Source organism: Gavialis gangeticus, unplaced genomic scaffold (assembly GCF_001723915.1).
Source record: "Gavialis gangeticus isolate Ggan-Ray unplaced genomic scaffold, GavGan_comp1, whole genome shotgun sequence".
Taxonomy (NCBI): Eukaryota; Metazoa; Chordata; order Crocodylia; family Gavialidae; genus Gavialis; species Gavialis gangeticus.
Genome location: NW_017729003.1, coordinates 14280576 through 14292470, shown reverse-complemented (window position 1 = coordinate 14292470; position 11895 = coordinate 14280576). Strand labels below are relative to the sequence as shown.

Here is an 11895-nt window from a genome sequence, read left to right as displayed (position 1 = left end):
CTCCTGGCCTGCTTGTCTCCTTCAGCTTGCACGGGACGCGGTGAGCGTGGAGTTGCCTCCTCCCTGGTTTCATCCTCTCCTTCCTCCTCCTCCTGGGCATGTCAGAGCTGAACTGGAAAGAGCCACAGCAAAGGCAGCATGCCTGCCCACATAATGTAACTCAGACGAGTGCAGCTTGTTCCTACATCAGCTTCTCAGTTTGGCTCCCAGGCACCTCCTGAAAAGAGAAGCGCAGAGAAGTTTCACCCTGTAACAATGATGATGACATTGCAGCACCTCTGGCAAGTTCTTATGGCACCCCAGGGTGCCTCAGCACCCTAGTTGAGAACTACTGTTCTAAATGCTGGTAGTAAAATGGTGTTAACTGGAACTTTTTCTCATGGAGTGGGACTGCAGAGATATCAAGATTTGTGAAAACTGGCAATCTGTCTAGTTTTCATTAGTGTATCAGAATCACTAGCTCATGATTTAAGAAGTTTTGATAGAAATGGATTGCAGCAAGCTAAATCTGTGTGGCAATTGTAACCAGGGTTTTCCTGCTTTGACAAACCAGTATCAGATGTTTCAGAGAAAGATGTAAATATTGCTGTTATGAACTACTGTAGAATAGCCTGCCCAAAGTGAACTGCACCTGCCGATGGTTATTGGTTGGCTCATGCCATGAGCAAAGGAGGTCTGTCTTGTGTGATTATTTACATGTGTTATAAAAACTTAATCATGTCTAATATAATTGGAACATCCTCAGTTGCCTGTGTAAAATGTTAATCCATTAAAGATGGAACAAACAAAAACAAAACACCAAGCCATCTGCAAGTTGGAGCCAGAATCCCTTAATAATACCTGTCTTCCAGGACCATAGGGCCATCTATTCCTGTTCCTAACATGCTAAAACTTCCCAATTTTCAGCACGTTGCTATAGTGTTTAGTTGATTTTGTTCAATATTTAACAGAACACTATAGCAACATGCTGAAAATTGGGAAGTTTTAGCATGTTAGGAACAGGAACAGATGGCCCTTTTACCTATGATCCTGGAAGACAGATATTATTTATTCAGCTTGCAGATGGCTTGGTGCTTTTGTTTTTGTTTGTTTCATCTTTAATGGATTAACATTTTACACAGGCAACTGAAGGAAGTGTGGTAGACCCTTTTCTTTCTCCCTTTGTATTACTCCTTCATTAGGTTGTTGAAGATGAATTCTTGTCTAGCCTTTGTCACTCATTGATTTCCAAACTTTAAGGTTAGTGCATCTTTGTCATTGTCCCCTATTTTATAGAATTTGTGGTTGCTGCCCTCTACTGGACTGCCTACAGAACCGGCTTTCAAGACTAACTAGTGAAAGTGTCTTGTGATAGTCCAGAAACTATACAAGAAGCAAAGGTTTTATGGGGGTATCTTTTTTTATTGGATCAGCTGTATAACTGGGGGGAGCAAAGAACCTAACCAATGAAAGGAAATTTTGGATAATTCTGTATTTGGAGCAGGAGATATACTGGCTTCTGTTAAGAATTCTTCATCTTTCCAATTTTGCTTATAGCTGTGATCCCTGTGTTGCGTATATGGTCACAGGGTTTTATTGTGGGTTAATTTTTCGGGTAACAGAGTATACTGAGTTGTGGTGGTTTTGGTTTATGAAGCTAAAAAGAGTGACTTTGTGTCTTCAAAGATTTGACAGCTTTTTACATGATGGTGGATGTTTGAATGTTAAAACGCAGTTTGTGCTACTAAAAGGTCTAGTGTCAGAGTGGTCTTAGAAGCTGTTTTAAAGCATTTAGTGTAATCCATACAGTATTTGCATGCCTCAGTCACTTCCAGATTTGTTATATAGTAGATTGGTGCCCTAGTGCAATGTTGCTTCTAAGCAGCTATTGCTGTTTTAGGAAATGTTGTCTGAATGCAATGCTAAGGGAAAATGTTGCTGATAAGCAGCTGATACTCTTACTATTTTTGTAAATTGACTTCTGCTATATGATTGTAAATGATTGTTTTGCATCTAATTTTCATTGATTCATACATGCATATGTAACATTTCTGATACAGAATATAAATATTTCATTTTTTATTATTGTAGGCATAGCCATTCCCTCACAAGAAATTCTATATAATACTCTTGGAATGTTAATTAAGGAAAGGAAGATCTATCACACTGGAGAGGGATACTTCATAGTGACACCCCACACCTACTTTGTCACTGATAATGTCATGAGGCATGAGAAAAAGGTCTTGTCAGAGGATAACTGGTCTTCTCTGCCACCTGTCACATATCTTGTAAGCATAGACAGCTGTGCTGACCTAACAAAAGAAAATGTTCCTACCATGACCCACTGCAGATCCTGTCATTGTTTCCCTGATCAGACTACATTCAGTGAACAAAGAGATCAGCAACTAATGAACCATGAACCTAAGGGAAGAGGTCAAAAAGGCTCTGAAATGAAACTTTCACTTCGGAGTCAATCTGTCTCTACATCAGCTGGTATTCATTCCCGTGACACAATCAAGTCTTTAACTTCAGTGAAAGGAAAAGTGAAATGTAAAAAGTTTGGCCTTGGTCTTTTTAGGCGTAGCACTTCTTTAAAAAAAAAAAAAAAAATCCAGAAACCTACAAAAGAGTACTCCACTTTTTCAGCCCAGTTTCCACCTAAACAATGGCCAGTTAGGGATGAAGATAGCTTAGACAATATTCCACGTGATATTGAACATGAAATCATCAAGCATATTAATCCTCTGCTGATGGTTGATAATTTAATTAAGCACAAAGTATTAAGGCAAAAATTTGAGGAGCTGAAAAAAAAATACATTAGTTTAGGTACCTCAACTGAAAAGTTGCCAGTCAGACAAAAGCACATTTCAAAAGTATATGCTCACATGAAGCAAAATAAAACAGCAAAGCATCACAATAGAATTGAGCAAAGGAAATCAAAGTAGCAAAACCCAGAGAGTCTCTCAAATCAGTAAGCTTGCATCAGAAAATGAGAAAATGAAAAAATGTGCTGAACATCTGTCATCCTATGTTGCAAATGAGAAGGGACCAAACAAATCCTGTTTTTATATATAAAAAAACAAATTTCTAATCCTCTTCTAGGTCTGGCATGTAGAGAGAACCTTTATACGAAGTGGTATAAAAGTCAGAAAAACAGTCAGTTAAAGTGCGGGACTCAGAAGCAAGAACAGAATTTTCAAATGCCAAGGCCTCGGAATCCCCTAAGAAGTTCTGACCACAAAGCCAAACAACCAGTAGCTGAAAAGCACGATCACAAAGCCAAGCAAAACAAATTATTCCACATTAACAATACTTCTCTCTATCTGAACAAAAATCATTTAAATGAATACCCAAGCTATCCACAACGCAGTACATTACAAATAAATGATGAATGCAAGGGCTTTAGAGCAAATATTTTTCCCTCAATTTCCCGATATAATGTCCATACAGAGGCAAACAGAAATAGTAATGTTCAAAAATCCCTTTCTTTTTATACTGAAGATATACTGAAGAGTTGTGTTTAAGGAAGAAATAAAGTATCCACTATGTTTGAAAGATACCCATCACTGTGATCAAAGTTGATCTTTGTTTGTGAGTTACTAGATCAAATGTCAGATAAGTTTCACAACTTCAGATTTTTTAATGATCCAGCTGATGCTAACCAGTTTAAACAGCCTGAAAATGGTGTGAATTGCAGGGGAAAAAACTGATAAAAAGAATGAGATCATGTTTAAAAATAACAGTACTTAAATGGTCTGAATCTGTTAAGCCAGAAAATATAGAGTTTGGTGGTAAGTACATGCTTTATCAGAATTCAGATTATGACAGCCCTTTTAGTTCACTATATCATAATGATTATTTTGATGAGAATGCCAATCCTTGTCAACTGCAACAAAGCCAGGTGGTTTCTGGTGGAGGAGAAAGGAATAAGATACTGCAAAAAATGGGAGCTGAAGCATCTTTGGAAAACTGGAGTGAAACTGATCCAACTGAGTATGATACCAATGTCAATAAACCTGATTCTTGTGAGCATGACACAAACAAATGCCACAGTCTTGCTGGGTCACTGGGTAGCTTAGAGTGCCAGAACAAGAATTTCATACGACAAAATTGTTTCTACAGCCAGATGCCTCAGTTTGTTTACAAAAAAACAGAAGAGCAGGTGGACCTCGTGGAGCCTATAGGGGCTTCAGATGTTGCTGTCACTATGTTTGACATCAGTAACACTACTGACCTTGACTCAGATGCTGAAACTTTGAAGAACTCTAGCAATGAGATGGGAGAAAAATTAGCATGGCAGACACTAGGCCTGCAAACCAAAGAAATGAAAAATAAATTGAAATAAAAGAACAGATTTTTAGTAGTATGCATACTACAGTTTTAGGACAGAGTGTCCGACAAGAAACAAGTAACTTAGAAGGAACAGAAAATCATAGCATGACAGGAGATGGTGGAATTGACTTTCCAAGGTAAGAACTCAAAACATCAGTGATCTGCTCATTTCATTACTGCGTTGCATACCCATTTAGGGATCCCCCCCCTGCTTTTGAAACATTTTCACAAATTCACCTAAAGCAAAACATTATGTGAAACAAGTTTGCTACTCACATGATCACTTGTGGGGATGAAAATCAGTGAAAGGATTTCACAGAAATTTGAAACTTCCAGAAGCATGAATAATTAAACTAAAATTCTGCTGATTTTAATTTCCATTCTTCGCGCACACAAGATTCAAATTCACTCAGTAAATTGAGTCTCATTCGAGCCTGCAACAGCTGTTAATTCAAATCCAACGCTCAGATGAGATCTTGACTAGGGCTATGCTTGGGGTGGGTGGTGTTGGGAGGGGGGCTACAGTGAATTTTGGGGGGCTTCAGTAGCTGATTTGATTTGGAGGAGTTTCGGCCTGATTCAGGGACCAAATCCGAATCAAATCAAGAGACCAAGTAAAAGCTCCAAGTTGATTTGAAGCATCTGAATAAATTCGGAAAAACTTGAGAAAAGTTTTGACTGAATTTGGAGATTTGACCATATACTAAACAGGCAGCTGACAGCTGCTTCCAGCTGGTAAGTCTGTTGGGGTTGGGGGAAGGATGAGGTGTGGGAGAGGGATTGGGGCTGGGACAAGCTGCCCAGCCAGGATGGGGGTGGGGTGCTTTACTCTGGGAGGGGGCAGAGGGATGTGGGCACAGCAGTGCTAGAAGCAGGGGCTATTCTGTGCTGCTGCCCGGAGTGAGCTGTGCCTGCGTTGTGCCCCCACCATGCCAGCTGGGCAAGTGGCAGCAGGGCAGAGCCCCAACAGCTCCCCCTGCTGGGGCAGAGGCAGAGGCAGGCACAGCTGGGGGAGCCATGGGAGAAGCCCCCATGGCTGCCCTGCTCAGCCCTATCCCCCACCTGGCCCAGCCTAGTCCTGGCACTTAAAAAAAAAAAAAAGCCTGCACTCACTGGCTGCAGCAGCCTCTGAGGACTTGTGGCAGAGTGCCCTCATGCAGCATGGGGCAGAAGGGATCACTCCCTCAACCTGGAACCCACACAGCAGCTGCCCCATGTTGCAGGTGTAGCATGGCTTGGCAGGTCACCATGTGCTGCCTGGGAGCTGGAGCTGCTGGGGCTGAGCACTGATGACTCCGGCTGAAACTTGGAGCTGCCCCACCACCCAGACAGTGCACAGCGCCCTGCCATGGGGCAGCTGTTGTGTGAGTGTGGCGATCCCCACTGCCCTACACTGTGGGGGGGGTCTGCTACAAGCCCCCCAGTCCCTGCTGCCAGAGCTGGTAAGTTTAGGGTTTGGGTTTTTTTTTAAATTGCTGGGGCTGGGCAGGGGGAGGTCAGGGAGCAGGGTCTGTGTGTGGGGCTCTGCCATGTGGCCCCAGGGCCCTCATAGCTGCTGCTGCTGCTGGTGAGTACAAGGTTTTTTTGTTTTTTAAATTACTGGGATGCTGGGACCGGGTGCGGGGGGGAGCCACTGGGGTGGGATCTGGCAGGGGGTGGCAATTGGGGAATGGAGGCTGCATGGAGGGGCTCTGCCAGGAGGTCCCAGAGCCCTACAGCCGATGTGTGGGGCTTTTTTTTTTTTAAGTGCCAGGACTGGGCTGTCGCCGGGTGGGGGATGGGACTGGGCAGGGCAGCCATGGGGGCTTCTCCCGCGGTTCCCCCTGCCCAGAGAGAGGCAGGCACAGCCGGAGGAGCTGCCTGGCTGTGCCTGCCTCTCCCTAGCCAATCCAAATCGCTAGATCAGTGCTGAATCTTCGGAAGCTGATTCGGCCGAATCGATTCAGATTTGGATCACTGTCCTGAATCGAATCGCTGTCCTCTGAACTGGCCAAATCTGAATCAAATACTTCCCTAGTCACACAGGGCTAGTCTTGGGCACCGCGGTCCTCACTTATTCTGTCCCACACACGTGGTCGCGCCTCTCCTCAGGTACAATCTCTTTTAATTTAATCTGCCATTCAGTATCCTTCACCAATCACCACTCACTTTTTCTCATGGGGTGATTACAACATTTTTTCATACTACCTCAGCTGTTGCTCGGCATACTCATCCCTAAGTAGGTCACCTCTTAACATGAAGTGAACAATTCACCTCATAACTTTACTATGCTGACCTACCTGAGGGACACTACTTCCAGCTCAACAGTATGAATATTTCATTTAGTTTTTTAAATGTAATATTTTTCATAAGCCACTTAATTTTGTTTCTAGTCAAGTGTTGTGAACATGTTTGTAATACAAATGGTTTAAATGGAAAAAATAAAAAACCTGAATATAAAAAACTGAAGTTGTTGTGCTTCATTCAAATCAACTAGTAGCCTGATGCAACTGGACCTGTAGAAGCTGCATGATTACAAACACTTATCCAAGTTGTACTTCATAAAAATATTCCCATTGTGTACTCTAGGGCCAACAGAACTCCCTCGATGCTAACCTACTTCTGAAATATAACTAAACTTTAAGATTTGCACACTCCCCAAAAACCCAGCTCCTGAGATTGAAAACCTGAGGTCAGTAATATGGAAGAACCATAATAGTATAATCTCCTCCCTAGAGCTGTTTGGCGTACTATGAGTGTAAGGCAAATGGGATTTTGGCTTTAACTAAAAGATCTCCTGTCACATGCAGAAAGAAATAAATCTAATACACTGATGGTATGTTAAGTTTGACTGCAAAACTTGTAATGAGATGTACTTTTAAATAACGGTGATTTAAAGAATCTGGATTTTTCATATGCATTCCCTGTTGCTGAAAAATGGCTTGGAATTAAAATGTGGAAGAAAACTACTTTATTTGCTTGTGCCAGCAGTTAGGGTTACATAGTCATAATGTCCCTTCTAGCCCCTAACAATGTCATCAGGTCCAGCCTTCCTGCACTTGGGCAGGAAAGACTGCTGGGGTCAGATGTGTGGGCATCAAGATGCTTTTTGAAGATCTCCAGGGTTAGTGACTGTAACACCTGGGAGGGATGGGGTGGGGGTCTGTTCCAGACCTTTGGTACTCAAATTGTAAAGAAGTTTTTCCTTATGTCCAGTCTGAAGCAATCTTCAATCAGTTTGTGCCCATTGTTTCTTGTCTTCCCCTGGGGTGCCTTGGTGAACAGATGATCTCCCAGGCCCTGATGTATGCGCCTTATATACTTATAGGCTGCCAGCCAAGGCCCCTCTCAGTCTTCTCTTCTCCTGGCTAAACAGTCCCAAGTCTTTCAGCCTCTCCTTATATGTTCTGCTCTTCAGACCTGTAATCATGTGTGTGGCCCTTCTTTGGACTCTCTCAAGCTTCTCCACTTTCTTGCTGAAGTGCAGCACCTAGAACTGGATGCAGAACTCCAGCTGCGGTCTCACCAAGGCTGAGTTAGAGCAGGAGGATGACATCCTTAGTCTTGCTTGAGATGTCTCTGTAGATGCATGCCAGTGTTTGATTCACTCTGCCATCTATGGCATTGCATTGGTGGCTCACTTTCATTCTGTGGTCTGTCATGACCCTCAGGACTCTTTCAGTTGTGGTGCTGGCAAGCATAGCACTGCCAAGCCTGTAAGTGTATTGTGGATTATTTCTCCCCAGATGGAGCACTTTATATTTCTCTGTGTTAAATGTCATCAGGTTATGATCCGCCCACCTTGTAAGCCTATCCAAGTCAGCCTGTATCGCCAGCCTGTCCTTGAGCATGACCACACTCCCCCATACGCATTTGGTGTCATCTGTGAACTTTGCCAGTATGCTTTTAATACCTGAATCCAAATAATTGATGAACATGTTGAAAAGCAACTGGCCCAAGTACTGAACCCTGAGGGACACCACTGATCACCTTCCACCATGTTGACTCAGTTTTGTCTATTAATACTCTCTGGGTCCTACCTTGAAGCCACTTACCTAGTCCCTGGATCATAAAGTTGTCAAGGCTGCATTTTGCCAATTTTACCATGTGGACATCATGGGAGACAAGGTTAAAGGCCTTTTTGAAGTCCAAATATATGACATCAACCTGATTTCCCTTGTTCAGGTGGTGAGTTACCTTTATTGTAGTAGGGAATAAGGTTTGTAAGGGATGACCTTCCCACAATGAAGCCATGTTGGCTGTCCTTTAGAATATTGCCTTCTGTTAGCCTATCAATAATGGATGCTGTGATATTTTTTTCCAGGATTTTACCAGGGATTGAAGTCAAACTGATTGGCCTGTAATTCCCTGGGTCCTTCTTTCTCCCTTTTTTGAGCATGGGCACCACATCAGCTCTCTTTCAGTCTTCTTGGACCTCTCCCAAGAGCCAAGAGTCCTCAGATAGCTTTGCCATAGGTCACACAATGATGTCAGCCAGTTCTTTTAGCACTCTCAGGTGTAGTTCATCTGGTCCTGCTGACTTGTAGTTATTCAGCCTCTGTGGGTGTTCCCCCACAACATCATTGCCAACTATGGGAGGGTGACCACCTCACCTTTTGATGATCCTGTTAAGCAGGCTAACACCCTTGGACTGGTGGAATATCAATGCAAAGTATTTGTTTAGGGGTTCAGTTTTGTCCTGAGTGTCAGTTATCAGCTGTCCCATTTTGTTCATTGGGGCCCTATTCTTCCCTTATTTTTTTTCTGACTACCTACATATCTAAAGGAGGACCTTTTGTTGTCCTTGATTACAGTTGCCTATTTGTATTTGGTTTTTGCCTTTCCTTTCTTAATCTGCTCCCTATGGGTGTGGGCTATTGCTGAGTATTCCTCTTTCGTGCTAATTTCTGAGTTCCATCCCTTTATAAGCTTCTCTCTCCAATTTCAGGAGGTCCATGACTTCCCTGTTGAGCCAAGGGGGTCTCCCAGCCCTTTTATTGTCCTTCTTATGAAAAGGAATGGACTTCCTTTATGCACCTAGGATTGCTTCCTTGAGGAACAACCACTTTTCTTGTACTCCCTTCCCTATCACACCACAGTCCCACAGGGCCTCGCCAACCAATCTCCAAGCTTCATCAGCTTTCCTGAAATCAAGGATTTCTACCCTACTGATTTCCCTGTCTTATGGTGGATGGAGAAAATGATCATCTCATGGTCATTGTCACCTAGTTTCACTTCAATCCTGAGGTTGCTCACTAAATCATCCCCTTTGGCCAGAACCAAGTCAAGGAGTGCCTTACCCCAGTTGGTCCGTAGACTTAGTCAGAGCTCTTCAATGTAAATGAGGAAGATTTGTGAGTGATCGCTGATCAGATCTTGCTGAGTCCTTATCCCATGAGGTGCCTGGATCGTTGAAGTCGTCCATGACTACCATGATCCAAGCATGTGCAGCTTATGCCAGTTCTCTAGAGAATTCCTCATTGGGCTCTTCCTCTTGGTTTGGAGGTCTGTAGTAAACTCCTACAGTCAAATCCCCTTCCCTGTGCTCTCTCCATATGTTGACCTAGAGGATCTCAAGACACCCTTCTTCATTGCCAATGTCTGATTCTAGAGAGATGTACTGTTCCTTCACATAAAGAGCAACTCTTCCACCCTTCTTCCCAACATGATCCTTCTTATGCAGGGTGTAGGTCTCCATAATCCCTATGAGATCATATTGCTTGTTCATTAGCAGGAGGGCCAGTTCTTCCTACTTGCTGTCCATGCTCCTGGCATTTGTGTACAGGCAGAGATGACCATAGCAGGGTGCAGGGCCTGGGGCAAATCAGCCTGTGCAGGGCCGAGACGCAGGGGGGAGCAGGGTGGCGAGCAGCCAGACACCCAAGTTGGTGTGGCTCTGTGGGGTCCCCCAAAGCGCTGGGCCCAGGGCAGTTTCCCCGATCCACTCCCAACTACGGATGGCCCTGTGTACAGGCAACTAAGCCTGCCATTAGAGGCCCTAGGCTTCCCGGTGTGCTGCAGAAAATCCTGGCGTGCTGCAGAAAATCCTGTCCTTCAGCTGTCAGAATATGCTTCCTGTTGTTCCTAGAGGCGCAAATATGTGATATTGGACCAGCACTGATTGTAAAGAAAATTGATTGTATCAGAAATCAACCTGTTGTGGCCAATAAATGCTTGTGAATGTGTGCAGCATGTAGGCATTGAGGAGCGCAGCATGCAGCTCTTAAGTCTGTGGTGGAAGGGGAGGGCAGGGACGGGGGGCCAAATCAATGACACTCACGGTGAGGGAAGGAGGGGGGCAGGGGCACTGGATGGGGTGGATGGCTCCTGCTGCTGCATGCACCCTCTGGGGGGGGAACATGTGCCTCTGGATCTGTGCGGTGGGGGGTGGGCTGCAGCTGCAGGCTGGGGTCGGGGCTGTGTTGGGCTCTTCCTGGTGCATGGAGGGGAGGGGGCTGGGCTGAGGCTGTTTGGGATGGGCAGTGTTGGGAGGGGGGCTACAGTGAGTTTGGAGGGGGCTGCAGCCCCCCCTACCAGTGCCGCTGCTGCCCACCCCGAGCACAGCCTAGCCCAACCCCTACCAGGAAAAACCGGGCACAGCCCCGGCCCACAGCTGCAGCCCCCCCTCGTGCAGCTCCAGGGGTACCCCTCATGCCCTCCTGGAATGCCCCCCATAGTGGCAGAAGCCCCTCCTACTCGAATGACCCATGGCTCCATCCCATGCCCTGCCCCAGCCCCACTTCTCCCTCACCATGGGGGTCCTGATCCCCGATGCCTCTTCCTCCCCCCTCCCCTTCTGCCACAACAGATTTACCAGCTGCACACAGCTCTTCACGCTGTAAAAAAAAAATCGGATTGGTATTGCTGATATGCCTCCTTAAAAATTGCCCATCTGTATCGGCCCCCAAAATCTCTATCGGTGCAACCCTAATTGTTCCCTGGTTTGCTGGTTCCATGGTTGTCATTTCTTTGGCTTGTACTGGTAGTTGTCCACCTGTTCCCTGGCAATCTCAGTTTAAAGCCCTAAAAGATTTTTTTGGCTAACATGAAATGTGGGGCAGCAGTGGTGACAAATATCAGGCTTCAATTTTCCAACATTGTGCTAGACTCTGGATGTGGACCATTTACTTAAGTGCTAGAATGGTGGTAATTTAACCTGCTAAATTCCATTTATTTATGGCACTGAATACTATCCCCCCTGTCTGTGCCTGAGACTGGGGAGGCACAATTTGTGGGTGATGGGGGTGAGTGGCGACCGCCTGCAGAAGCTGCTGGTGGTATCGGCCAGCAGTGACTGCCTGCAGGTGGTAGTAGTGGTGAGGGGGGTGGTGAGTGGTGACTGCCCCCAGAAATCGGTGTCGTTATTGGCCAATGTTGGTGGGGGGCACATGCCCCCCCCCCCCACGAGTCGTCTATACTGGGGAGGAATACAATTACTCTCTCTATGGGCTGGGGGGCAGGGGGCTAACACTAGGGAAAGAAAATAGCTGTTTAATCTTGAATAGTTTCATAGCTTCATAGATTTAGGGTCGGAAGGGACCTAGTAGATCTTCTAGCTCGACCCCCCGCCAGGGCGGGAGAACAACAAAACCCCAAAACAAAAAC

At 45.1% G+C, this 11895-nt stretch overlaps 1 protein-coding gene across 1 annotated transcript in view; it reads left to right on the top strand.

Moving 5' to 3' along the window:
- Positions 1–4693, top strand: part of STOX1 (storkhead box 1) — a 46325-nt gene extending 41632 nt beyond the window's left edge. The window contains exons 3-5 of the mRNA XM_019507735.1: positions 2071–2920; positions 3817–4199; positions 4328–4693. Of these exons, the coding sequence (XP_019363280.1) occupies positions 2071–2920; positions 3817–4199; positions 4328–4452 (1358 nt within the window). The 3' untranslated portion in view covers positions 4453–4693. The remainder of the gene's footprint in view (positions 1–2070; positions 2921–3816; positions 4200–4327) is intronic.
- Positions 4694–11895: the final 7202 nt, after the last annotated feature.